At 37.8% G+C, this 26,210-nt stretch overlaps 1 protein-coding gene across 1 annotated transcript; it reads right to left on the minus strand.

The window, feature by feature from the left end:
* Positions 1-1,323: 1,323 nt before the first annotated feature.
* kcnb2a (potassium voltage-gated channel subfamily B member 2a) lies at positions 1,324-19,791 on the minus strand. Its single transcript, XM_067453027.1, has 3 exons — positions 19,455-19,791; positions 16,243-16,909; positions 1,324-3,905 (listed from the first exon to the last, which is right to left on the minus strand). Exons 2-3 carry the CDS (start codon positions 16,816-16,818, stop codon positions 1,980-1,982), a joined length of 2,502 nt encoding a protein of 833 aa, XP_067309128.1. The 5' UTR covers positions 16,819-16,909; positions 19,455-19,791; the 3' UTR covers positions 1,324-1,979.
* Between the last annotated feature and the right edge of the window lie 6,419 nt (positions 19,792-26,210).

Consider the following 26,210-nt stretch of genomic DNA (forward strand, 5'->3'; position numbering starts at 1 on the left):
TTTAGAGATTTATTTCTTGGCATCCCTTTATTATGACACTTTAGTCTGCTCATGATTATATTGTAAAAGCATGTATCCCGAGTTCTCAATTGCATCAAAAAGATGCTACAGCTGTGCCTTTCATCACATCTAAAGAAGCTTCTCACTATTAAACCACTTAAAGATGAGGTTGAAGGGCTACTGATGTTTTAACTTTAAAGAACATGCCTGTAGTGTCCTGTACAAACATTTTATTTGTTTAATGGTCGTTCTAGGTATCTGGAACAATGCAGTCACTATTTCAAAGAAAAGATGTACAACTATAAACATCACATTGATATACAAACTAGAATCCAAACTTAATGGGGGAAAAGTTTGATATGCAGAAATGAAAGTCTGTTTTGAAATGTACATATAATAGTCAAGTCGTATTAAAGATAAATCTGCTCAAATCTTGTGCAAGTAGATGATCATGCAGCTTATTGTTCCTTTTGATATGACATCAGCAAAAAAAGATTTTACATACAGAAACATTAGGGCTTTCAAGATTACATTAAAAAACCTGAGAACTTAATTGTATTTGCATATTTAACTCTATAAAAAGTAGGACTTTCTGTACAGACTTGTCTGAACCAAACCATAGATCTTAACGCCTTCTCATAAATGACTGTTTATGAAAAGGCACCGATTTGAATACTTAAAGCAGGATTTGTTCCTGCCTAGTTTGACAAATAACTTGAGTACGATTAACATCACACAACTTGTGTACCTGGGTTTCTATGCTAAATGGATGTAGATGATAATGTCTTGAATGTTCAGTTAACATACAAATCATACACTCATTCCAGGTTCTACTTTTAGCTGTTGACACCCGTTGACCTCTGTTACCCGGGCAACTGTATTGCTTGTTAGGGAGAAATATTTTAAAATAACATTCCTTAAATACAATACTCCCATCCAGTCAAGCTGGCATCTCATAGAAATAAAGTGCCATTTCCTTCATCCAGCAGAGGGCATAGTTGATTTACTATGGCCATCGTAGGTTTCCCTCAACTGTTTCTGAATTGAAGGCAACATAAAAAAACATCTTTCTGTACAGATTCACTGATGTGGAGAGATGTCCACAGCAGTAAACATGCTAAACTATTTAATCAAATATAAGTATTTCTAGGTAGGCTATGGCTCAACTATAAAGTGATGCAAATGGAAACACTTGAACTTGCGTTTCATTGAAACAGACATGCTCAAATATATATCAGAATATTTACTACTGACATGTTTTATTTTTGTTAAGAGTCTTTTTTCTACGTCTTTCCTCTTGTATTACTTGTTCAAAGGGACAGTTAAAGGAAAAAATGGAATTTGATTTGATCTGCATTTGCAAAGGGAACGGAAAACTTTGTGTTTGCTTCACATATGACCACTGAGGAATAATAGCCTATCACTCAGCAAGAAAACATCAAATGAAGGCATATTTTGGTCAAAAATATTATTTCAAGTCAAATGCTGACTGCCAATTTACACTGGTAGCACTTTGGTCAGAACTATTAAACAAACCCAACACAAATTTTAAAGTGGTTAGTCTTTTAAAAATGTGTATGCTTACAACATCTGCAGGGCTGTAAATCTACAATGAAGAATTTGTGGTATCTCATCACAGTTGCCTTAATCAGTCTTTGATTCAAAAGATATATGACTCAGCTAACTAATCCTTCACATGGAGGGTCATACTGTTACAAAATAATAATGTTAGAATAATAAGAGTATGTTTTGTTCTTGAATGTCCTCCCTCTGAATGAATATCACTAAGCTCCTGAAGTTGAAAGCAGACCTTGTCTCTCTGGATCATAAAGTCAATCTCTGCGGCTATGCAGTCCAGTAGTGTCGAAGAAAGACAAAAGAAAATCCCTTTCACTACATCAGTTGCTCTCTCTGTCCACATACTTAGATGAATTTGTTCTGTGAACAACACAGATAACATGTTAATGCAACTCAGCACATCACATGCTAGTTTCACACGGTGGTGAGCGACCTCCCTCCCCTGAAGACTTCAGGATATCAGGGGAAAGCAGGTGGTTGTCCACTTTCTGTCCACTTTGAATGCTGTCTTCCACTCCAACGGCGCCAACCGTTGCAGAAGCACAGTTTTGTGCACTTTTAGGGGACGTGGGACTAACAGCGGCTCTGTCGACGTGGTTTCTCCCTCTTTGACTTTCAGGCGACATCAGGCTGAATCCTAGTGAGCTTGTGGCTCCATCCCCTTCGAAGCCTTTCCCCGGGGACCTGGGACTCTGCCGAGGAGAACCTGCTAGCAGTAATGGGTCAGATACCGGTAGCTTTGGTGTCAGTGTGGCCGCGTCATCCGTCACGACTAGGTGCAAGTTAGAAGCCCCCTCGTCTGCAGATTCGGTGAAGTTCACTTTGAGTCCCTTGACTTTGACTTGGTTTCCTCGTGGAGGGCTCCTCACGTTTTCACCGCTCGGATCGAAGCTTTGGTTCTCCTCGCCCTGTGACATGGTGCTGCCGTCTGACTTGCACTGGATAAACTCGTAGAGGCCTTCTTTAATAATCGGGGCCTGCTTTGCTCTCTCAGGGGCTCGTTTCTCCAGGGAGGTGATCTGGCTGAGGTCGAGTGGCGGAGGAGCGCGTGGATGTCTTGTGTGCGTTCCTGAAAAATTGGGCAGAAGCGCGCTTCTTTCGACCTCACTGATGTCTGTGGCACAGCTGGCGAAACTGTCCACGCTGGACAGGCTTCTGATCTCCGTGACGGGTCTCTCTTTGATCCGTGGTTCACATTGCACTACTTTCATCTCCATCTCTTCTTCTTTAACGACAGTGCTTGCTTTGGAAACCGAAGGTCCGCTGCTGCTCATGGACGAGGCGGCCGTCATCTGGTTGTACATTTGCTCGAGGGATTTCGCGTTCAGTCGCTGAGGGCTTGAAGTAGGTTTTAATAAGCGATCTGGAGAAGCCAACTGGGCTACTTCTTGATATTTTGCATCATAGCCTTTGGAAACCAAGTCAGAGTTCGGGTTCTTCTGATAGTTCCAGCGACTGGGTGACAAATGATTGTCTGAGCCCTTCTCCTCATTCTTTTCGATCACAACGTCCAGTAGTTCCATATTGCGAGTGAAGGCATCTTTCAGGTTCATTGACACAATGCTCCCGTTCCTCTTGGCCCTCTCAAGTGCTTCTCTTCGTTTGATAGCCTTTTCTTGTCGCTTCTGTTCTTTGTAGAACTCAGAGAAGTTGTTGACAATTATAGGAATGGGCAGAGCAATTACTAACACACCAGCGATACAACAGAGTCCACCCACTATTTTTCCCAGGAGAGTTTGGGGATAGATATCTCCATAACCCACAGTTGTCATGGTAATTGTTGCCCACCAGAATGAAGCAGGAATACTGGTGAATTTCGTAGCATCTTCATCTTTTTCAGCAAAGAACACCAGACTGGAGAAGATCATGATGCCCATGGCTAAAAACAATATTAACAGCCCGAGTTCATTATAGCTCCTTCTCAGAGTGAACCCGAGAGACTGAAGACCAGTCGAGTGTCTCGCGAGTTTCAGGATTCTCAGGATTCTCATGATCCGGAAGATCTGAACTACCCTGCGCACATTCTGGAACTGGAGGACACTCTTGTTGGATTCTGTGAGAAATATTGTGACATAATAAGGGAGGATAGCCAACAGATCAATGACATTCAGAGGACCTTTGAAGAACTTCCACTTATTTGGCGAAGACAAAAAACGGAGAATGTACTCCATAGTGAACCAGGCGATGCAAATGGCTTCAACGTGGGCCAGGTTTGGGTTGTCGTTGGACTGTCCGAATTCATCAATGACTTGTAATTCAGGCAGGGTGTTCAGTGACAGTGCAATGGTTGAGAGGATAATGAACAGAATTGATATTATGGCCAGAATCTGTGAAAAAGAAAAAGAGGGGAAAAGCAGAGATTTAGTGGTGTGAAGTTAAATGTTATATACACATAGTGGCCCCAAAAACCATAAAACTATTTGGACATTTATGCAAAAATATATCAAATGATCACACATAATACTAATACAATTATATATTCAGGCATTTTATTTTCATTTAATTTTACTTTTTGGGGTATTTTTACATATAACATGCAGTTTCCATAAGTGTCCAAATTAGGACCACTGTACACTCATACAGAATATATAAAACATACTTTAACATACTTAAACGTACATTTTAAGTGTTGCATATATTCAAAACATTAAGCTAAGAATAAGGGACATTTCTTGGAATTTATGATAATGAAAATGCTAATGGGTCTGAGTGGAAACAGAAATGAGAGTGAAAGAGACTGCCCTCATCCTTATTAGGATAATGTGATCTGCATCGCCTGTTCACTCATTCTGTTACAGCACATCAATTCACAAATGGCTTTGACAAGCACTTATTGATCAGCTACTTTGTTAGAATATGGAGGTTGTCCCGTGAGGTTATCTAAATCATCTTGCAAGGTAATCAAATAACCCTGATCAGACTGAGTCACTTGTCTGGCTATTATATTGCATTTCAGATCAATTTTCCTGTTTTCTGCATTACATGTAGAAATAACATCACATTCTTGAAAATAAAAAAATGCATTACCAATGCAAACCTTTTGATGTATATGTAAGAGAATGTCAGTCTGTGAACATTGTCCAGGTAGGCATTATTGCAGGTTTGTGTAATATTATGAGTTTGCATTTCACCGTTTTTTTTTTTCCTTTTGTAGAATAAAAAATCTGTTTTTGTGCAAGTGAGACGAGTAAATGCATGTTGTTGGCTTTTAGTCCAGAACTACAATAACCATCACGTTTACACAGCGCATACTAAACCCCTGCACTTCCTCCCGATTCCTCTCAACATGGGGGAGTGCCGCTCAATAAATGGGAATACAAAGTACTTATTTAATAATAATAATAATGCGTTCGATTTATATAGCGCTTTTCAAGGCACTCAAAGCGCTTTACATTGAAGGGGGGAATCTCCTCAACCACCACCAATGTGCAGCATCCACCTGGATGATGCGACGGCAGCCATATTGCACCAGAACGCTCACCACACACCAGCTGATTGGTGGAGAGGAGACCTAGTGATGAAGCCAATCAGGTTATGGGGATTATTAGGAGGCCATGATGGACAGAGGCCAGTGGGCAAATTTGGCCTGGATGCCGGGGTTACACCCCTACTCTTTTTCCGAAAGAGATCCTGGGATTTTTAATGACCACAGAGAGTCAGGACCTCGGTTTAACATCTCATCCGAAGGACGGAAAAATTGACTCAGATATTGTAAATTGCAAGCAATGCATTACTTTACTAGTTACTTGAAAAGTAATCTGATTACGTAACTCGCGCTATTTGTAATGTGTTACCCCTACAGTGTTTAAAACTCATTTGCAAGTTTTAGAGCTTCTTAAGGGCATTTTCTAGACCACGATGAGCTGATTTTATTTTACAATGTCTTTACCAGCCTCTTTAGACTTTCAGACATTCATCTTTTCTATATCCCCTCTCTTGTGAAAAAAAAACAATATATAACAACAATATATAAATATATATAACAAACTATGATGTGCTACACCTAAACAACTGAGCAATAAATTGAGGAACTGTTACTCATTCACTGGAACTGCATTAAGAGAGGATTAATAATGATCCTGGGTGGAGAATAAAACGGCTGACCTTGACAGTGTCCTGTCATTGTGGATGGTGCACATACTCTTATGAAAGAGATGTAATAACACACTTTTACATATTCAGCACATTTGATAGACTTCTTCATGATATTACACTAGAATAGTTTAAATATGAAGTCACATTAAGTCATTTAAATTGCTCAAAACTCAAAAAAATATATATGACACGCATGATGAGCCAGAGGAATGGGTGATTTAGCTAATTTCGCACGATCAGCACTATGGCGCAGCCAGCACACTATCTTTTACTAATATTACAATGTTTAAGGAAGACTAAAGAGATTACAGGTTGATTCTTCCCTTGTGGGGGGAGGGGAAAGACTGAGTAACTGCTCCTAACCTTTCTATATCCTTACTATAGATAGAAACTCAATCCTATTACAATTATCCTGAAATGTCCTCCCACACAGACGACAATGTGAACATCTTTCACAAGGTCCATGCAGTTCTCAAACAAGAGTGAAAAATGTCAACGTTTTCCGAATGTGATACTTACATTAGATTACAATAATCGCCTTTCAGTTTATTCAAAGGTCTTGTAGAGGGCTTGAATAAAGCAGTGAATATTTAACCAGCAATGGGTCTGTCAACTCTGCAATTAAAGGCGATAAAATGGCACTGAAACTATTTCTACACCTGCTACACCAATGTCATTTGGGTAGTAAAACAGTGCCTTGTTGTATTGATCACACAAGTATTGAGTGCTGCTAGAGCATGTCAAACAACTGGTGAGGCAGGCTAAACAAATGTCTGGCTTAACGGGTAGGCACAAATAAAACATATGCCTGCTGACATTGTGTAATGCAGTAGAAGTAAGGAAAGGATTCTGAATAGCCCCCAGGGAGACTGTAATTGGCATCGCTTGACGCAGGGATTGTCCCCGCCAGGTAGGGTTGAGTAGCGTCTGGCTGTGACCAAGAGACCTAAAGTCCAGTCAGAGGTTGGCGCACCCACGAAGATGAGAGTAAAAAAAGAGCTGATTTTAATCCCTGAGGAGAAGGTCACTGAGGTAACTCTATGGGACACGTTATATCCCATCCAATTGAGATCCAATTCAGTGTTTTAGTTCTTCATAATACAATGTGCTTTCTTTTTTACGTTCCAAAACATCACTCTGAAAATACAAAACGAACATGGCAATACTTCCAAGAGTCAAAGGACGCCCTTCGTCCCTTGAAGAACACGTGAAACAAATGTAAACAAAAGTTTTTTGACATCAGCAAGGTACACCCTCTCTCTGAAACTGAGTTAAATTAGCGTTATAGGTGACTCTCTTGGTGCTTCCTGTGCTTCCCTGTACGCATAAGCCTTGGCATAATGCCAGAATTCTCCCTGTGTTGAGATCATTGCCCATGTAATCATGTTTATACAGATCCACAGATGAGGACAGTTAACTAATCCTCCTGCCTTTCTCCTTCAGTGCTTATCGCTCCTGCATCTCGTGTTGAGAACAAATACATGTGTCAGCAGAGGCATTAAACTGAGGCCTGTCAGACGTACCTTGATATGAATGTTTTTATAGAACCTGGTTAATGAGCTGACCACGGCGACACATTGGGCTGGGAATTCATGTCCTTCAAACTTAAAGTCACCATAAAAGTCAGAACATTGCTTGGACTTTAGTGTCCATACACTATTCTGACACCGCTGATGATAGCAGCATGATCGTGATGTTTTTAGAGAATTTTTGATGACAGCATTGTAAACTAGAAGTCATTTTAACAGAAAAAGAATGTAAAAAATATATACAATTAATTGTAATATTTAGTTGATTAACTGTTAGTTACTTTACTGTTTATGGGGGACTAAAATTGTAATTTAAAAGACAATACAATGCCATTTTACTGTAAAGAAAATATTTTTTTCAGAAGGTGGAAAAGGCATATGTATACTTTTACATTAAAACATAATTTAAAAAACTATGTAAAAAAACAATGTTAAAATGAAAGTGTGATTCACTAGTAATTATTGGGAAACGTTTCATATTTTTGGTATTAACAATGTGCACTGAGTGTTTTATATTCCATTTTATGTTATTTTGCCTCATTTTAGTGTCATGTAATTATTATTATTATTATTGCACAGTGGATTTATACATTCCTCTGCATTGACAGTGTTTCAGCGAGTTCAGCATGTATGCGACCGTTGGGAATTATCAATGCTGAATAGTAGTAAAATGTGATTCAATTTCCTAATAATTTGAACATTTAAATTTTGGGGGACAATACACGAAGTGGACTCTTTAGAAACCCAAATTTATTACATTTTATAAAATAGTTCAAATTATACATAAATTTTTTGGAATAAACTAAAAGCAAAAAAGTGCCACAAACATGTAATATTTTAAAAGCACTGAAACGTGTCACTTTTTTTGTCTGACAGCTGCTGTTGTTAATAGTGTGAATATCTAATACCTCTAATGCCTATATTGTTCTTGTGGCAATAGCGTTGCCAATATGTTACAAGGGCAATTAAAACCAAGATTATATATTAATATAGAGCTAATAAAGAAAATCAATCCATTACAATGTACAAACAAGAAGAAACCTGTAACAATATTATGGTAATATTAATGCTAAAGTAATTTTCTTGACAATCGCACAACTTTGAGGATCTGCCATGGACAACGGCAAATATGAGGACATATCTGACCACTAGGTGGCGCAGATTAGAGAATTCCAGAAAGGCATGTAATAAACGAAAATAAATAGATAATACATTTTGTCTTTAATGAGTAATTTTAAGTCATGTTTTAATTTCCTTTCATGTAGCATGTTAAACATGTACATTTTCAAAAGACCACTAAACCAGAACCACAATGTACATGAGCAGAATGTAAGGTTTTAAACAGTAAATCTAATGGGTCAAATAGGCTGGTTAGTGTGAGAGGTTGAGCTGCTCTGGTCCTTGAAACATCTGGCCTTTATAGTGAGCTAGTACAAAAAAAATATCTGGATGATTTTTCTCATTCAAATTCACTGCAAAAGAATTATTGCCTTGGCACTGAACTGAGGATCTTAAAATAATCACAAATAATACAAATGTGGAAAAACTGAAGGCAATCTGACCGAACATGAGGATTTGCCTTTTAATCTGCCTGGTGAGGTGGATTTACCTGTATTGTAAAAAGGTTCACATGCCAGGTCAAAGACCAGGAAAACAGAAAAATGAAGATTTTTCTATTTTTCTATTGGACATTTGGTAAAGCTGATTCATGTTTCAGGCCAGCACCATGGACAGCGCCTTCTCCGTACAAACCACTTATCCAGCAAACGCCCTGTGCTTCAGGAATTAGAGTGTTAAATCCATCTCCTTTTATCTGCAAACCTTGGTTGGATGCTCAAATGACTCAGTAATGTGTTCTCTCACAAACAATTACAACAGGCCAAGTTTTCAGTTCTTCTTTCAGAAACATCCCTGCACAAACAATATTGCTATCTATTGCTGGACAGACCCTTGTTCCTGTTTTCTCTCTGCTGAACTGCTTGAGATACCTTTCTAAAGAACACCCTATATAATAGAAATAAAAATGCTTTAGTCAAACAAACTGAGGAGGACTGAGAAGTGCATTTTGTTACCGTCGATCATTATTTGCTGTTAAAACTCTATATAAAGCGTCCCGTACAGCTCCTCGGAAGACACCCCTGTTCCTGAGAGGAATTGAAGGTTAAATTATTTCTGGAGTACATCGTTATCATTACAGCTATGAGAGGAAGAAGAAACTCTGTCTGGAAACACTAGAATGTCTTGATCAATACTGAAGGGTTATTTATAAAGGGGTGTCATGGGATCTGTTTGATTGTGTTTTTTTATAGGACAGGTTCATTTGGAGCTCAACTCCCACATTTGTCATGTAGCTTTTGCTGAGTAAGAGACACACTATATCCAGTTCCTCTAAAAGGTGCAATGTAGTGTCCATGTACATGTGAAACTAACGGAGGTTCAAACTCGCATGAGAGCAGCTGAGCTACAAGATAGTAAGATGACTGCCCTACCCTGACAGTCTTTGCATGCGCGGGGGTGGGAGGAAGCAGGGGGTCGTGATTATAGTGATTAGTCAATAATGCGGCCCTGATGACTGCTTGTGATTTACAGGCTAGCCCTCAGCCTACCACTTACTCGCATGCAAAATATTCAGCCTCACAAGTGGGGTAGGCAGGCAACCTCTACTTAAACACAGTGCACAGCCTGCTATTCAGTCCGTCCAACTGCCACTGTCTATTTTTAACACAATCTAACATATCTGCCCTCATACATGGTCCACGAGAATTTGCTCGACATTTGACCCCCAAAAATCATCTCTCAGAATGGAAATCACAACTGGGTTCAAGGAGAGGTTGAGCTCAGAGGATAAAACTCTAAGACTTATCCTACAAGACTGGCAGTGCTCCTGCCCGTGGCAGGGTTTTAGCTGTTGTGGGTTGGGAAGGTGGAGCTAATAGCATGAATTTTGCTGTCACAATGTATGAATAGCACAAAGATTGCCTAAGAAAGAGCATCATTAGTAGAACAGCATGGGATCAGATCTGATTTTACAAAACAAAAAACAAAAACCTGGCTTTCTGCATTCAGTACACCCTAAATTGAAGTTCTACACCTAAATTATATATATATATATATATATATATATATATATATATATATATATATATATATATATATATATATATATATATATATATACATATATATCCAGTTACTGCAGTTACCCATTAATACAGAACTAGATAGGAGGAAATTTCCCATGCATGACCTTAAATATATTGTCTTCATAACAAAATTTCAATGAAAGAAAATGTAAATTTTACTGTATTTATCACTGTTTTTATTCCATCAGATATTTGTTTTAACTATGAGTATTTTAATAACTCCACTTTTGAACTATGGTCAGATTTACTAACACCTTGAGCCAGCGCAAACTACACTGTCAGTAAAAAATGAGCAATGAAAAGACATGTGCAGTTATTTTTGAGGCTGACTTTAATTATTATGCATTTTCCTTTTCAGATGAAAAATTTATGTGAGGAGAGTATTTAAATAAATCATGCAACGTGGCTTACTAAGGTTTGCGTTAGTCAATTTACTGGTATTTGTTACATTATTTAATGCCAGAAAAAAAAAGCATGTCTTAATCCATTTTGCTTTTGAAATGTCTTTGTCTGTGTTCTTTAATTTACACATTGTCAGTAGATCACCCTCATAGCTTTATAATAGGCTTGCGGTCTCACGTTAATTTTCCATTTAGTAAATCTGGCCTGTAGTCTTCATATTCCCATTGACTCTTATTAATTCATATTCTCAGTGATCCACCACAGAAATGATCTTGTCTAATAAATTTCAGCTGTCATGTAAAACATAATTTTAGTATTGATGCTTTTACAGCTCAAACCTGAGACCGACTGGCAGATTCAACCTCCCTTGGGCTTGTGCGCCTCTGACTTTGGCTTTGCATGTCGCCGAATACCACAAAGGGTTGTTTTTTCTTTTACCACAGTAGATAATCGTCTTAAAAGTTTATCACTTTTTGCCTTTTTCATAATTGTATCTGCATTTGAACATCCCTTGGTATGCAGTGTCTTTTAGGATTAAAAGGCATTAAGGAAAGGCATTAAAAATTTTACTTTCCTTTTTTGGAAGTTTATCCTCCAGATTATGAAATATCCTGAATATGAAAATGTGACAAGTTCATACATGCTAAAAGAATAATAAACACACTACTGACGGACTCAATGCTTATTGATTGTAAGTCATGCTACATTAATAATTGGCTTTAACCCTCAATGAAGCTTTAATTACAGGATCAGATCTTGTCTATAACTTGCAGCAGACATCATTTTATCCATCGGAGTGAAATGAAAGGTGGAACGGTAGCTGTTTTGTTTGTTCATTGCTCAGATTAAAGATAAATCCCTTTAGGTTTCCCAGGCTTAACTACATAATTGTGTGACATTGTGGGGGTTGGAAACTCCTCTGAGCCGGCGGAGAGGCTAAAGGACTCGTTCCACCGCTCGACGCCTATGTTGGGTCTATGTACAGTAGTTTGCTCCCTCTGGGTCACAAGCTCAGCCCTTCCTTTAAGAAAGCACAGGATTACATAACATGACAATTACTTTCAATGTCTGTTCCCATCTGAGGATACTTTGAGTTTCATAGTTTTAACCTACATCTGAACTCTCACATGGATTTGATAAATGAACCGGAAAAAAGTTTAGCTTAGATTTCTCTCTTGATTTTTATTCTTCAAAATCTGTGCACACACTGTATAAAATTATTTCAAAAGTAAGCTACCTGGTTGCCTTAAAATTTTGAGTTCATTGAAGTAAAAAAAATGAGTTAATACAATGAACATTTTTGAGCATTGACAAACTTTATTCAAATATTATTAAAAGATTTTGTAAGCATATTGGGTAATTGTGTGTGTTTTATTTGTGATGATGCAGTGAAATTGTGCAATTTTCATGATTTATCAAATTTTTTATGTGGTTCGGATACAATCATATTTTAAGTTTTTATTTATTAAACCAATTTCCTTCATTGTATCAACAAATATTTTTTTATTTCAATAAACTCAAAATTTTAAGGCAACCAGGCTACAAACTTATAAGTTAAACCAATAATATTTTTTTCAGTGATAAATATCTAGACAGTAGGTTCTGAAAAACCTTGTATCTTTAATAGTCTTTTTTAAGGTGAAATGCTACAAATCATTTGTAATTGTTTTCAGCACCATTAACACGTTTGAAATATACTTCAATTAAGTTGAAAGTATAAATACCACAGTGAACATTCACCTGTCACCTGACAGCACATTATTCACATGAACATAGCTCTGCTCAGCCCATAATGATAAGACAAGACAATTTACCAACCTCACTCTAATAGTACATTGAGAAATAACATCTGTACCGTGGTGGACAAAGGGTGAATTGTTTTAAAATGACTGATGCAATCTCACTGTAGTAGACTCTCAAAAGAGCACTGGATGTAACCGTTACTCATCTTCACATTCACTTTGTCTGTTGACCTCCATGGCTCTTGAAGTGATGGCTGCGAGGGGAATTCACCAGGTATCTCCTTGCACCCAGAGTCTCAGCCAGAAGCCAAGCCTCTTTATATAGTAACAGAACCTCCACTGCCAAACAGCTTTTCCTTCTTTTTCCCTTTCTCCCCCTTTCCCATTCCCTGTGCTTTGTGCAGATCATTTCCGCTCTCTGGCCACAGAGCTAAGAGCATAGAGTATCATGTCATGATCAATTACTGTAAATACACATAAATTATTCACACCACCGACATTTCAGAGGAACAGTGATCTTATCAAAACAATGTGCAGCGAACACCTCTTTGCAGATTATGATATCTGTCTCTCATTATCAAGTATGATAACAGCTATTTGACATTCATAAAAATATAATAAAAACATTCATCTAAAACAAAAAAAATATATTTAAGATGTTTTTTATTTAAATAAAGATCAAATTTATATTTATGCATTTATATGCTCTATAGGATGATTCACTTTCTATGTGAGCCACATTGAGAGAAACAGACATTTAAAATATATTTCCTTTGCAAAAGTGTACTCCATTTTGTATTTTCATTAGCATTATCTTGTTTAATAGTCTTAGAGTAAATTGAATGGTTTGACTACCAAAATTAAGATATCATAACAGCTAAAATGAACATGAAAGAATGGCATCCCCTGAAGTATTCATCATTATCATACTGTATTTTATGTGTCTTTGTGTGGCTTAAGGCCCAAGATTTTTATGCATGATGCAACACAAATCAAGGTGATGTGACAGCTCTTTAAAGTAGCTCGGCCTGAACATATGATGGAAAGGCTTCGATTCCTCTGACACACCACGCAAGTCCTCTGAGATGAGTAGAGAATTAAGGGGAAACTAAATGGTTGACGAGGAAATGAAAACCCCAGACATCTCACACCTCCGCATCCAGCACCATGGAGATGTCAAAAAGTTTATCTGAGACAAGCTGGTTGAAATAGATAAAAGTCCATCTTCCCAGGCCATTCACAATGTTTGCCATCACATTCTGAATCAGCGGAAACAATGTGGAAAAGTTAACGTCCTCTAATGTTCCTAATAACTTCCGCAGGGTGGAAAACTGCCTTCACTAATTGATTAACTGCTCTGACTTAACACGTGACCACATTACACACTGTAGCCATAAGCCAGACAGAATGCCAGCAGTCTATTTGTAGGAGCAGACTAGGTAAATCACCAAAGGAGATTAAATCTCCATTGCCTCACAGAGAGCAGTGTGCTGACCACTAAACTACTGTTAGCTTTTTCTTTTCAACCATCTAGCAACTATCCAGTTGTACATTTATTATCTTTTGTATGTATGATAAAAATAACAGTACGTTATTTATAACAACGAATTTTCCATAATGTAATAGGCTCCACAACGCATGTAACTGCTGAGAAGACATCCCAACCCATAAAGCAAACATAGATATTAAATATATACAAATTTAATGCTAACAGGAATGTAATGAAACTGATATTGCAACAAAGTAACATATTATCGGCAATATTCTTCCTGCAGCATGCAGTCCACAGGCATTGGGAAATACCTCCTCAGAAACCCACGAGTCATTTCCTGCTCAAAAGTGTCCAATAACCAAACCACTGGACCCACAGAAGTGAAGGTGGAGGTCAAGGTTAGGAACCATTGGCCATTAATCTTGCTGCTCACATTCAACCCCTTATGACAGGACCCCTGTAATGTAAAGGGCTTCATTCTGTTTTCCCAAAACCCAGATTCAAGCGTGCAAAAACTCAGAGTTGCATTATTTTGTTTCCAGACAGTAAAGTGGGTTTTATTGAAGGGAACTGCTTTGTAATTGAATATACTGCTATACACTGTGAGCACAAGTCTGCCATACCATCTAAATAGGCTTGTTGCAATCATGCCAATTTTTTTCCCCCTCTCAGTCTCCCTCCACTGAACACAACGGTGATATGATAACTAAACAATTCAAATTTGAAGGTGATTTCAGTCAATACAAAGCTGCTTCTGGCCTGTCAGAGCAGACATTATGGCTGATAGGTGTAGGCTCAATGAATGCTGTGTGTTTGTGCTGACTCACTCAATTGACTGGCAACAAATCATAGTGGCAGTGACTCAACCTTCATCTTCCTCTCTAAGAGCAGAACGTGTAACTCCACCTGCCCAGTCCCGCTCCCGCGATGCTAAAGTAGATCTGTCAAACACGATGAATCAGAGCGAGATGATGTAGCTTCTCCTTTCTGGTCAGGTAACAGTTGTAGACAAATATGCCCAAGCAAACATATGGATGCAGTTTAAATTGATACTTAGAGTTTACTGAGCCGGATAGTGGGAGTGTTTATGAGGATTAGCATCTGCCCTTTCTGTCCTCACTTTTTCCAATTTACCTTTTGTTTCTTTCCACTGTCTTTTTAGACCTTTTGCATTCAGTATCAGTTCTGCACCAAATGATTCACCTTAAATGTGTGAAATAACATCTGGTTTTGTGTTGCATTAAAAAACTATAATCTATAATCAGTTTACGGATGAGCATTTTAATGAGAATGTTAGTTGTCATGATTGCAATGCTGACGTCTTTACCATAATCCCGATGCAAAATGCATTTTTTCAGGATTCTAGTGACTTTTTTAATTTTTTAAACATGCTTTTTTATTTACCCCTTGGAAAGTCTCTTTTCTCAAGAGCCAAAGGCTAAGAAAAAAATCCTGTACATTAAAGCATTTCACTAATGGCTCTTCTGACTGCTTTCCCTGCCTGTATTCTGGGAAGTAGGCGATCTGTGTATAGGGACTGGGCAGTGAGTGGAGAGAAAGCTCCTGAAGAGCTGTGAAAAAGCATTTCAATACTCTCAACAACTTCCACCAGGACAATCTACTAATGCGTAAGAAAATATAATTAGTCAAAATTTACTTTAACTCCACAATGAGAGATATTTAAAGTGCCGCTTTTTTATTTATTTAACAGGCTTATTGTTTTAATGAATCATTCTTAATCATTTTTATTTAAGAGGCATAGTCATCCATGAGCATCTCCCCACATCAGCAACAGCAACAATCCCGGATGGAAAATGCAGCCAAAATAGTTAAACACTCACGTGCCATACCATAAATCTTCCCTCTAGCAAGCTATATACCACAAATATGCCCCTACTTTTGTGACATTGTAGCCTGGGCTAATATGTCAATCATGACAGCCGGGGAAATGCATATGGGATTTGTGTATTTATAAATTCATCTTTGGGTTTCATATTTCATCATATCACTGCTAGCAACAGTCTCAGAATTTTGCAGCCCAAACTTTACCCTTGAATTCGCCCCTAGTCATTGTAAGACAAATTAAAAATTCATTTCAAAATCATTCTTCAGTGTTTTTTTAAGTGCTAGTTTGTTTATCAAATGTTCTCTCCGATGCACAAAAAGAACATCCTAAGTGGAAATGTCATAATGTGATCAATTAGTGTGACTATACTCTGATATTTGGTATTGTGCGTGTATGGGCCACGTGTTTGCCCTACCTTGGCTGCCACAGAAGAGCTCGGTTTCTCCAGCAAATCCCAGAGCTTCTGCCTTTTGTCTGGACAGCAGCCCGTGTCCACCTGATCTCCTTCCTTCTCCCTGAGAGTTTCGGCCTCTCTTCTTAGCTCTTCATTCATCTGCTCCTTCTTCTGATGGTACCGTGCCTGGCAGCACGACTCCAGATAGATCTCATCGATGCCCCAGTAGTCAAGCTCTTGGCCAAAAGACAGAGCGCACATCTCTTCCATCATGTGTAGCTTTCCAGTCCGATAAAAGTTTAAAATGGAGGAAAAGGCACCGGGGTGCCTGTCAAAGAAATACTCATTGTCATTTAGACTGTAGTCGTCGCAGATCTCCATTAAGGTTTCATGGGTGTTGCAGTCTCTGAGTTTCCCCAGACGCGTTCGTGGCAGTCGGTCCAGGGTTCTCCATAGCACCTCATGGACCAGCCCACCCACATTGATCCGGACTCTTCTGGATCTAGCTTTTGTCCGGATAATGTCGATGGGTTCTGGCGGGAGTGAGCCCTGTGGACGGGCGACCTTCTGAGCCCCAAAGTTTGCCCTCTCAGCCATGACTGCTGCTACTCAAATGTTATGCGAATTCAGATGTCAAATAGGAGTAATATGATGAATCCACCTTAGACAAGGCCCTCCATGGTTGCACCTGAAAATAAAAGACATTTCAAGAAGACTTATCATGGAAGAGAAAAACTACTCCAATAATATTTGTAATAATTCACAGGAATACGAATAGGCAAAGTAAAAGTAGACTATAGTTAATATATTAATATATATATAATTAAAAGTATACTATATAATACATACAGTATATATATATATATATATATATATATATATATATATATATATATATATATATATATATATATATATATATATATATATATATATATATATATATATACATGAAAAATAAATAAAACCATTAAAACAGTACAAATATAATTTTAATGAATTCAGTGCTTTCAGAACTCCAACACTATTATGACCTTATTTTATTCTCCAAAAAACTAACGAACCAATATCAATCAATCAATCAACTTTATTTATATAGCGCTTTTACAATGATAATATATTTGATTTATTTGGATGCTTATTTTAATTTATCATAGAGCGACAATGTTAGCAGATCAGTATTATAGTTTATAGAATTAAATAAGACCTAATTAATTTTATTTGTATATTTGGTTGAATAATTTGGATCATAAGTTTAGTGTCCCCAACTGAGCAAGCCAAGCCAAAGGCGACAGTGGCAAGGAACCAAAACTCCATCAGGGCATGATGGAGAAAAAGAAACCTTGGGAGAAACCAGACTCAGTCAGGGTGCCAGTTCTCTTCTGGCCTATTATCAAAAAGTGTATGATGAAATAAATAAACTTTACAATAAACTTTGCAGCCTCCAAAAGCGCAGTTTTTAGAAAGGAGATGACTATGAAAGGATGAATCTTAACAAGGACCCTGCATGCACTTCATTAGTTGCAATAGGGTCAACAACATGTTTTTTATTTTTTATTTTATTTTATGTGATTCATAAAGAATACGACTTAATTTGCCCTAAGATGGACATGTTTTTACCTTCTTAATAAAAAGTTTGTGGAGGTTAAAGAAAAAAATCTAGGTGCTGTAACTGTCAATTATATGTAGGCCTATTGAAACAACAATTTAGTTTTAAAATATTATAAATGTTTGAAAGCGTTTAAAGTGTAAACCCAATAAAGTCGAAGTTGCATTATCAACATGCAGGAGGCCATTTTGTTGTCATGTGACCAGAAAACCTGTGCGTGTGTGTCAAGGTCATTAAGTTTTTTGTTTGTTTGTTTGTTTGCTTTTTTTATGGCATAGTCTTAGATTTTTTTGCATAGGCATGTTTTGAAATAGCATTAAGAAACCTTGATATTCAAAAATTTGGGATAATGATATTTGTGGAAAATCTTGAAAACATGCTTAGCCTACAATTTTTATTTTATTTTTTTTATGCCACTTAACATTCCTATTTGGCTACACCTTTTGAAATTTCCAGGGTTATTAAATACTTTAAAAATATATGTATATATATATATATATATATATATATATATATATATATATATATATATATATATATATATATATATATATATAAACGTTAAAAAAAATGCAACCAAAATTGCCATAATAATTCTTTTTCAAAGAACGTATCATACGAATGTTATTTTTGTGTAGTTTTTAAATAATTTTCTCGAACATGTAAATTCAACAATAATGACAACTGAAATGTTCTTGTATAGCATTTGGATGTCAAGCAGGCTATACTTTTGGCTCTGAGGACAGACGGTAATGCGATTGAGTATTTAAGAATGTCTTGATGATAAATCCCGGTAGGACTATTTAGCGGGCTTCTATTTCCTGCTCTTAAAAGACTTCGTAACAGCCGGCTATTTAAAACTCCCAACCAGAGAGGAAACTATATAGGCCAGCATTTCATAATGCTGCAGCACTGCAATGTGGCTATCAAAACTATAGTTTGCATTTCGTTATTATATCACCATCCCACATAAATATATCCGCAGCTTTATGCTTTATCCCCACAAGGTTAAGTTGGTGTGCCCTATTACTAACATTACTCCGTAAACTCTAGGCTAATTACTGAGGAAAAATCAACTCAATTACGGTGATGGTCAAGAGAGAAACAAAAATACTAACGTGAGACACATTGGTTACCCAAATAAAAAATAAAGATAATTCTCATAGGATGAAAAAGGTCTACTTTTTAGTCTAATCCTTGCGCTTTCCTCTAATAAACTTTGCATTTCAAGCTGTTGAAGTACAATCATTACTGACTAATCCTTAATCAGGGAGGTAGAGGCTGTACTTTCCAGTGCACCTGTTTCAAGACAGCTGATCAAACACTTTCACACAAAGGTTCTTGGGTTCTTTTTAGGAAGCACTTTTGCTCGATAAAAAGCCGTTGAGTTGAGACTGTAAGTTTATGTAAAACCAATTTCATCAAGTTGCAAAGCCCTTTTCCGTTTCTGTCAGGAACCTTTATTTCTAAGAGCGACTACACGCTGAGAGCAGCAGAACTGTAGCTGGTTCTGGCATGCCTGTCCGCGGAGTTTACTCTGCCCACTGACAACAGTGCAATCTGACGGACAACTATCCAAACGACCTCCGTTCTTTTAAAGCGGATACAAGCGATTTAATCTTACCTTCCCGCCGTTCGCCTCTTCTTCCTTTACCTCTACAACCAAAAAGAAGTCAGTTAGCCTCTTAGTTCCCCCTCCATCTGCTCAAGGGATAGAGGCATCAGTGGTACCCCTGCTGAAAGGGCAGTCGTTCCTCTTCATTCTGTATGAACTCAATCTCACAAGGAACTCGTGCGAATTGAGCAGAAATACGAAGTTGGGGGGGCAAAAACCCCGAGGACTGTTGATTATTCTCGCCACGAAGCCATGCTAGTGTGTTTTAAAGTGAAATAGCAGCGCGTGTAAGGACTGTCACACTTAGCGCTCAGTGGAGCTTCGAGTGAGCCGGAGTGTTCGCCCCGCGCGCTGCATCACAGCCCGGAGGTGAAGCCTAATTGGATTGAGCTGTACATCACCAATGATAGCAGCAGCATCAGATCCCTCCGTCCCGTACAGGAGTCAGTGTCACTGATCTCTAGCTCTCTGTCAGAGCAAGTTCAAACGAGGTGGGGATATGACACAATGGAACACGAAGATCCACATTTGGGAAAGGCTTAATATAGAGCATAATAAGCAACTTTGATAATATCATTCGCGTGATGAATAAGATGATATTCAAGATTCTCTCATAGAACTTAATCAGGGATCACACCTCTGAAAAGATTAAAAGATTTAGATCGTGGGGGGCTTATTGTCTTGGATATAACGTGCATTATTTGTATAAATACTATAATCTTGGCTCGACTTCCCTCAAGAGATAGATAGATAGATAGATAGATAGATAGATAGATAGATTTTTTAAAGATGTTATCAAAAAAACTCTTATCATCATGTCCATTAGATGTACAGCAGAAGACAGCAGGGGGCAAAGTGCTGTATTTCAATTGGCCACTGGATGGAGATATGATCCTTCTTTCTCACCCCCTTCCCTCTCACTTCTTCACTTCAACACACTCAACACTTCCTGTCAGCATTCTTCTAGGCAACTTTAACTGAGTGGGACAATAGTTCCTTTGGGATCAATGTCAACAGAGAAACTGACTCTTTCTCCCCCACCCCCTCCTTCTTGTTCGCTCTGATCCTGAACCTATTAAAGCTCATAATAGGCAAATTCATTAAAAATACAGGGGATATGCTTTTACACTCCCAGCTAAATGAAGGTCACGTGCCAACTTTTGAGAAGTCATGTTCAAGAGAGGAGCAGAGAGTGTTAAAATAGTATCATGTTTTTTTTACATTTGACAGAAAAACATGCTACATCAAATACCCTTATATAGTGAAAAATCATAAATGGTTTATCATCACATCACGTCATTTAACTGTAAAATGCAGTGCATGATTTTGAAAGTAATAATATTGTGTACAGTTCAAGTTTACAATACATAAGAAAAATTAAGTACTTTTACTTTAAAATATGTTTTTACAAGTAAAATACTGTAAATGCTACCTCATAATGTATATAAATACTTAAAATGGTGCATGGTTTTGTTTCTCATTTTTCTTAAAATGTGTGTATAGGGTGTTTTGTGTAACATTTTATGGTTAGATTTAACAGAATATATTTTTTTTACAGTGATTTGAGACTTGACCATCTGTCTTTTTGTCCCTAAATGAAGAGGCCACTGTCACTAAAAAGGTTATTTTTTAACTTACGTTTTTTGGGCGGTGGGGGATGTTCTCGGTCACATGTTTTATATATATATATATATATATATATATTGTGTCTTAAACTACAAAGCTATTAGAGACTGGAAACAGTTTAATGCTTCCCACATTGTGCCACTAATGCCATTGGAACAAAACCTTCAGGCAGATGGTCACCGTCTGTCTGGTCTGAGGTCTCAGTCACCCCCCCAAACAATACATCAACAATGCAACAATGGGGGAAACAAATGCAAGGAAACCATGATGTGTAGGGTGTTGATTCTGACAAAATAGAGATACAAACCTATTGTACTTGTAACAATAGAAACATCTGAGGTAGCGAGGGCTCACACAAAGCTCTCACAATGCCATAAAGAGACTAACTCGATACCATCGTCTCTGAAGAGAGAGAAAGAGCCTGTAATTAGTAAGAGCCAGATGAGTCGACATGAAAACATGATGTAAATATAAATAACTAAATATCAAGTATAAATACATTATATGACAATATTAATAATTACATTTGAAATATTATTAAATTATAATACATGATAAATTATTATGTCAGGATATTATAGCTTCAGGCTATGACTTGAGACTTCTGATACTTCCATGAAAAATCCTGGTGTGCCAGAAGCGCACGCTGTTCCTGTCTGCATCATGCATCCTGCTATTAGGTGCTGGATTGTCTCGGGAGGATCGTCCCTATTGATTTAGAGCTGAGTGCTTGTTCTTGTCCTGCCATGATTAGAGCCTTTGTGCTTTCCATCGGTCCTGCTATTTTAAACCAATTTCCCAAAGTCAGCCATACCAGCTACAGTATCTGGCAGTGGTACATCCCATTGAGAGGTTTGTCTTCCGATGGCACTTCCTAAACTGTTCTGAAAATCTGCTGGCGTGTGAGATAGTCCCTTGGACCTTCAACACCGTGGGCCATGTGTTTTCTGTTTCAATCAGGATGCTTGGACCCTGTCAAAATATAACACAAATATGCCTTTTAATCTTGGTAATTGAATATAGTTTTCAAGGAAAATATTTTTTGATATAACTTAACACAATGTACTAAAATAATGGCAGTGAATCAAACGCATACACAAGGGCATGATATTTTTAGACAATAAATAGTGAAAGTTAAATCCCCATGAAATCAAAACTGATGTTTTTTGATACTTGAATGTTCCCTAACTGTAATCAAGCTACTGTAATCTTTAAGAAAATATAAGCATTAAAAACTTGCAGTTTCTCACTTCTGCCAATATGGATCAGTGATTTTGATGACATCACTCTGCACTTCAGCTTCTCATCAGATGTTCTGTCCAATCAAATGCTCTCTAAAAATCTAAACCGCCCCCAGCATTATGAATAGATGCTGAAGCTGTGGCTGAAATCAGTCACTTTTTTCACACATTTACTATTTTCCATGTGGTGAATGGCACATAGGGGATAGGGAACGGTTCAGACTTCACTAGATTTCACTAATTCCATTCAAAAAGTGAAACTTGTATATTATATTCATTCATGACACAGACTGATATATTTCAAATGTTTATTTCTTTTCATTTTGATGATTATAACCCAAATCCCAAATTCAGTATCTCTGATTATCACTTAAATGGTTAGTTCACCCAAAAAATGAAATTGATGTCATTAATGAATCACCCTAATGTCGTTCCACACCCGTAAGACCTTCGTTCATCTTTGGAACACAGTTTAAGATATTTAATATTTAGTCCAAAAACGTATGGAAGTGTATGCACACTATACTGTCCATGTCCAGAAAGGGAATAAAAACATCATCAAAGTAGTCCATATGTGACATCAGTGGGTTAATTAGAATCTCTTGAAGCATCAAAAATACATTTTGGTCCAAAAATAACAAAAACTACGACTTTATTCAGCATTGTCTTCTCTTCCCTGTTTGTTTTCAATCCTCAAATAAAGATGCAAACGGTTGTGCATCAGCGTATTGATTCATGATTCAGATCACGTGTCAAACTGCCAAACTGCTGAAATCACGTGACATTGGCGATCCGAATCATGAATCAATACGCTGATTCATAACCGTTTGAATCTTTATTTGAGGATTGAAAACAAACAGGGAAGAGAAGACTATGCTGAATAAAGTCATAGTTTTTGTTATGTATTTGTTATGTCGTAGTTCTTTCGAAAATAATTTTTCGAAAGCAGTCCTTTTTGGAGAGACGGTGTTAACATTAAGTGACATGGCATCTGACGCACAGGAGCCAATGGCACATGTCGCGACACACGCAGTGGCACTTCCGGTTCTCATTGGCATATGTCAGTGGATAGTGACATGTGTCACTGACACTGTCACGAAACGCTGACACTGGCAGTGACACTGAGTCGCGGAACATGTTGCTGTATGTGACACTCACTGGCAGATGAGCTGAACAACTATACTCACGTAATTGTGGCACAAAAGCCAAATTTTCGTGACTTTTTTCCCCTCTTAAATAAATGTTAATCTAACTTGTTAAATTTAGTAATATGTGTTAGTTTGTGACAAGCAGTATCTGAGTGGCATGTGTCACTGAATGATTTATGCAATGCCAATATTATTAGTTGTGAAATATTAAAGCCATGACTGAGTAGGCCTAAGTATGCAAAAAATAAATTTGATAATGTATTTACAAATTTGCCTTAACATATCAGACTCTGATTCTATCAGATACTGTTTTTGCTACTGTCAAACTTGCAAACAAAATGTCAAATACACCACCCGTTGATGTTCCTCAACTGTCTTAAGTTATGGTGTATCTTTGCGCTGGCTATACTGACACCTAGAGGAGGTGCAGCATGATGCAATATTAAAGCTTTACTACAGTAACGGATGCGACTGTTAATGCGATATTTGTAGTGACTTATGATGGTTTGAACGTGTTTTCTAGGACGTGCAGTTTGCGTGATCAACAACATTGGCACCAATATTGGCATTGCATAAATCATTCAGTGGCACATGCCACTCAGATACTGCTTGTCACAAACTAACACATATTACTAAATTTAACAAGTTAGATAAACATTTATTTAAGAGGGGGGAAAAGTCACGAAAATAGGATATTTATTTTGGCTTTTGTGCCACAATTACGTGAGTATAGTTGTTCAGCTCATCTGCCAGTGAGTGTCACATACAGCAACATGTTCCGCGACTCAGTGTCACTGCCAGTGTCAGCGTTTCGTGACAGTGTCAGTGACACATGTCACTATCCACTGACATATACCAATGAGAACCGGAAGTCCAACTGCGTGTGTCGCGACACATGTCACTATCCACTGACATATACCAATGAGAACCGGAAGTCCCACTGCGTGTGTCGCGACACATGTCACTATCCACTGACATATGCCAATGAGAGCCGGAAGTCCCACTGCGTGTGTCGCGACACATGTCACTATCCACTGACATATGCTAATGAGAACCGGAAGTGCCACTGCGTGTGTCGCGACACATGTCACTATCCACTGACATATGCCAATGAGAACCGGAAGTCCCACTGCGTGTGTCGCGACACATGTCACTATCCACTGACATATGCCAATGAGAACCGGAAGTGCCACTGCGTGTGTCGCGACATGTGCCATTGGCTCCTGTGCGTCAGATGCCATGTCACTTAATGTTAATACTGCTACTGCCTTTTTGTCTTTAGCCGAGGCGACACGCTTCGGACGCTGTATGTTGCTCAAGAGTGGCCTGACACAAGGAATGCGACAGCTGAAACCCATGTCTTGCATATGTCTGTGCGTAGTGGTTCTTAAAGCACTGACTGCAGCTGCAGTCAACTCTTAATGAATCTCCCCCACAATTTTGAATGGCTTTTTTTTCACAGTCCTCTCCAGGGTGCGGTTCTCCCTTTTGGTAGTACACTTTTTTCTACCACATCTTTTCCTTCCATTTACCTCTCTATTAATGTGCCTGGACACAGAGCTCTGTGAACAGCCAGCCTCTTTTGCAATGACCTTTTGTGTCTTGTCCTCCTTGTGCAAGGTATCAATGGTTGTCTTTTGGACTACTGTCCAGTCAGCAGTCTTCCCCATGATTGTGTAGCAAGCTGAATGGCTCTGGCCGATCTGTGATATAAACAAAACGCTATTGGTTATTTTTAAAAAGGGGAGGAGCTGTTTGATATCGAGCTTAAGTAACTGTTTATGCAATGATTATTATGTTTAAAAAAAATCTTCAAATCATTATATCAGAAGCCTCCGATACGGTTACAAAAACATTTTATGACTTAGTGCCTCTAGTTAAAGCAAATATCTAAACGCCACAGGCTCATCATCAGACATGGTTTGAGCTGTTCATCAACAAAAATAATTCTAATTTGGTTTGTTGGTTCTGCTCCACATGAAATGTTTGAACAAAACAAGTTTATGTCATATTTTATATGGAGACACTACAATATTGTATAGGGGATGCTTTAATAAATAACGCTTCTCAATGCTCACAAATAATGCTTTTCATGAGGTCATAACTTTAAGCAGTAATGTCCCATGAACACAATCAGAGGGTTTATGCCTCTGCAGTCCTCACAGGAAATGATCTCAGACCTGAAACGGACCATTTGATGCTAATATGTAACCTTTTAACTCTTAAATCCTTAATTGATATTTAAAAATCTCACAAGTAATGCTTCAGTTATTGAATTAGCTGGAAAAAAGAAGGTTGATGTGAATAAAATATAATTATAACATGTATTATACAGAATCACAATTATATCATCTCATACATAAAACTTCATAATGTAATGTATCTAGTGGAACTTGATTCTCAACATCCATAATCTTACATTTTTGCTCTTTTCTAAGTGCCCGTAGGCCTCATTAGTAACTGTGTGGTTGCATCCGAAAAATAGTAAAGGCTCTATCCCTCTCTTTCTCTCAGTGTAATCTGATAGCCAGGACACATCTAACCACACTATAAAAACCCTTTCTCTAGCAAAGAAGCCACATACAAGCAAACACAGAGGAGAATCCAAAATGGGTAAGAAAGGGTCTCATCAAAAGCCTCTTCAACTTTTGTGTCATTTGTGTCTGATATTCTCAGCTGTTTCATACAATTGTAGTGTGTTTGAAAGGCAATCGATTTTTTATGCTCCTAGTCCATGATTTTAAGGTGCA

Source organism: Pseudorasbora parva, chromosome 9 (genome assembly GCF_024679245.1).
Source record: "Pseudorasbora parva isolate DD20220531a chromosome 9, ASM2467924v1, whole genome shotgun sequence".
Taxonomy (NCBI): Eukaryota; Metazoa; Chordata; class Actinopteri; order Cypriniformes; family Gobionidae; genus Pseudorasbora; species Pseudorasbora parva.

Excerpts from the sequence above, each read along its gene's own strand:
- kcnb2a (XM_067453027.1), bottom strand. The coding sequence starts at position 16,818 with ATGGCTGAGAGGGCAAACTTTGGGGCTCAGAAGGTCGCCCGTCCACAG. Across the intron at positions 3,906-16,242 it reads GCTCTTCTGTGGCAGCCAAG|ATTCTGGCCATAATATCAAT; the intron begins GTAGGGCAAACA and ends TCTTTTTCACAG.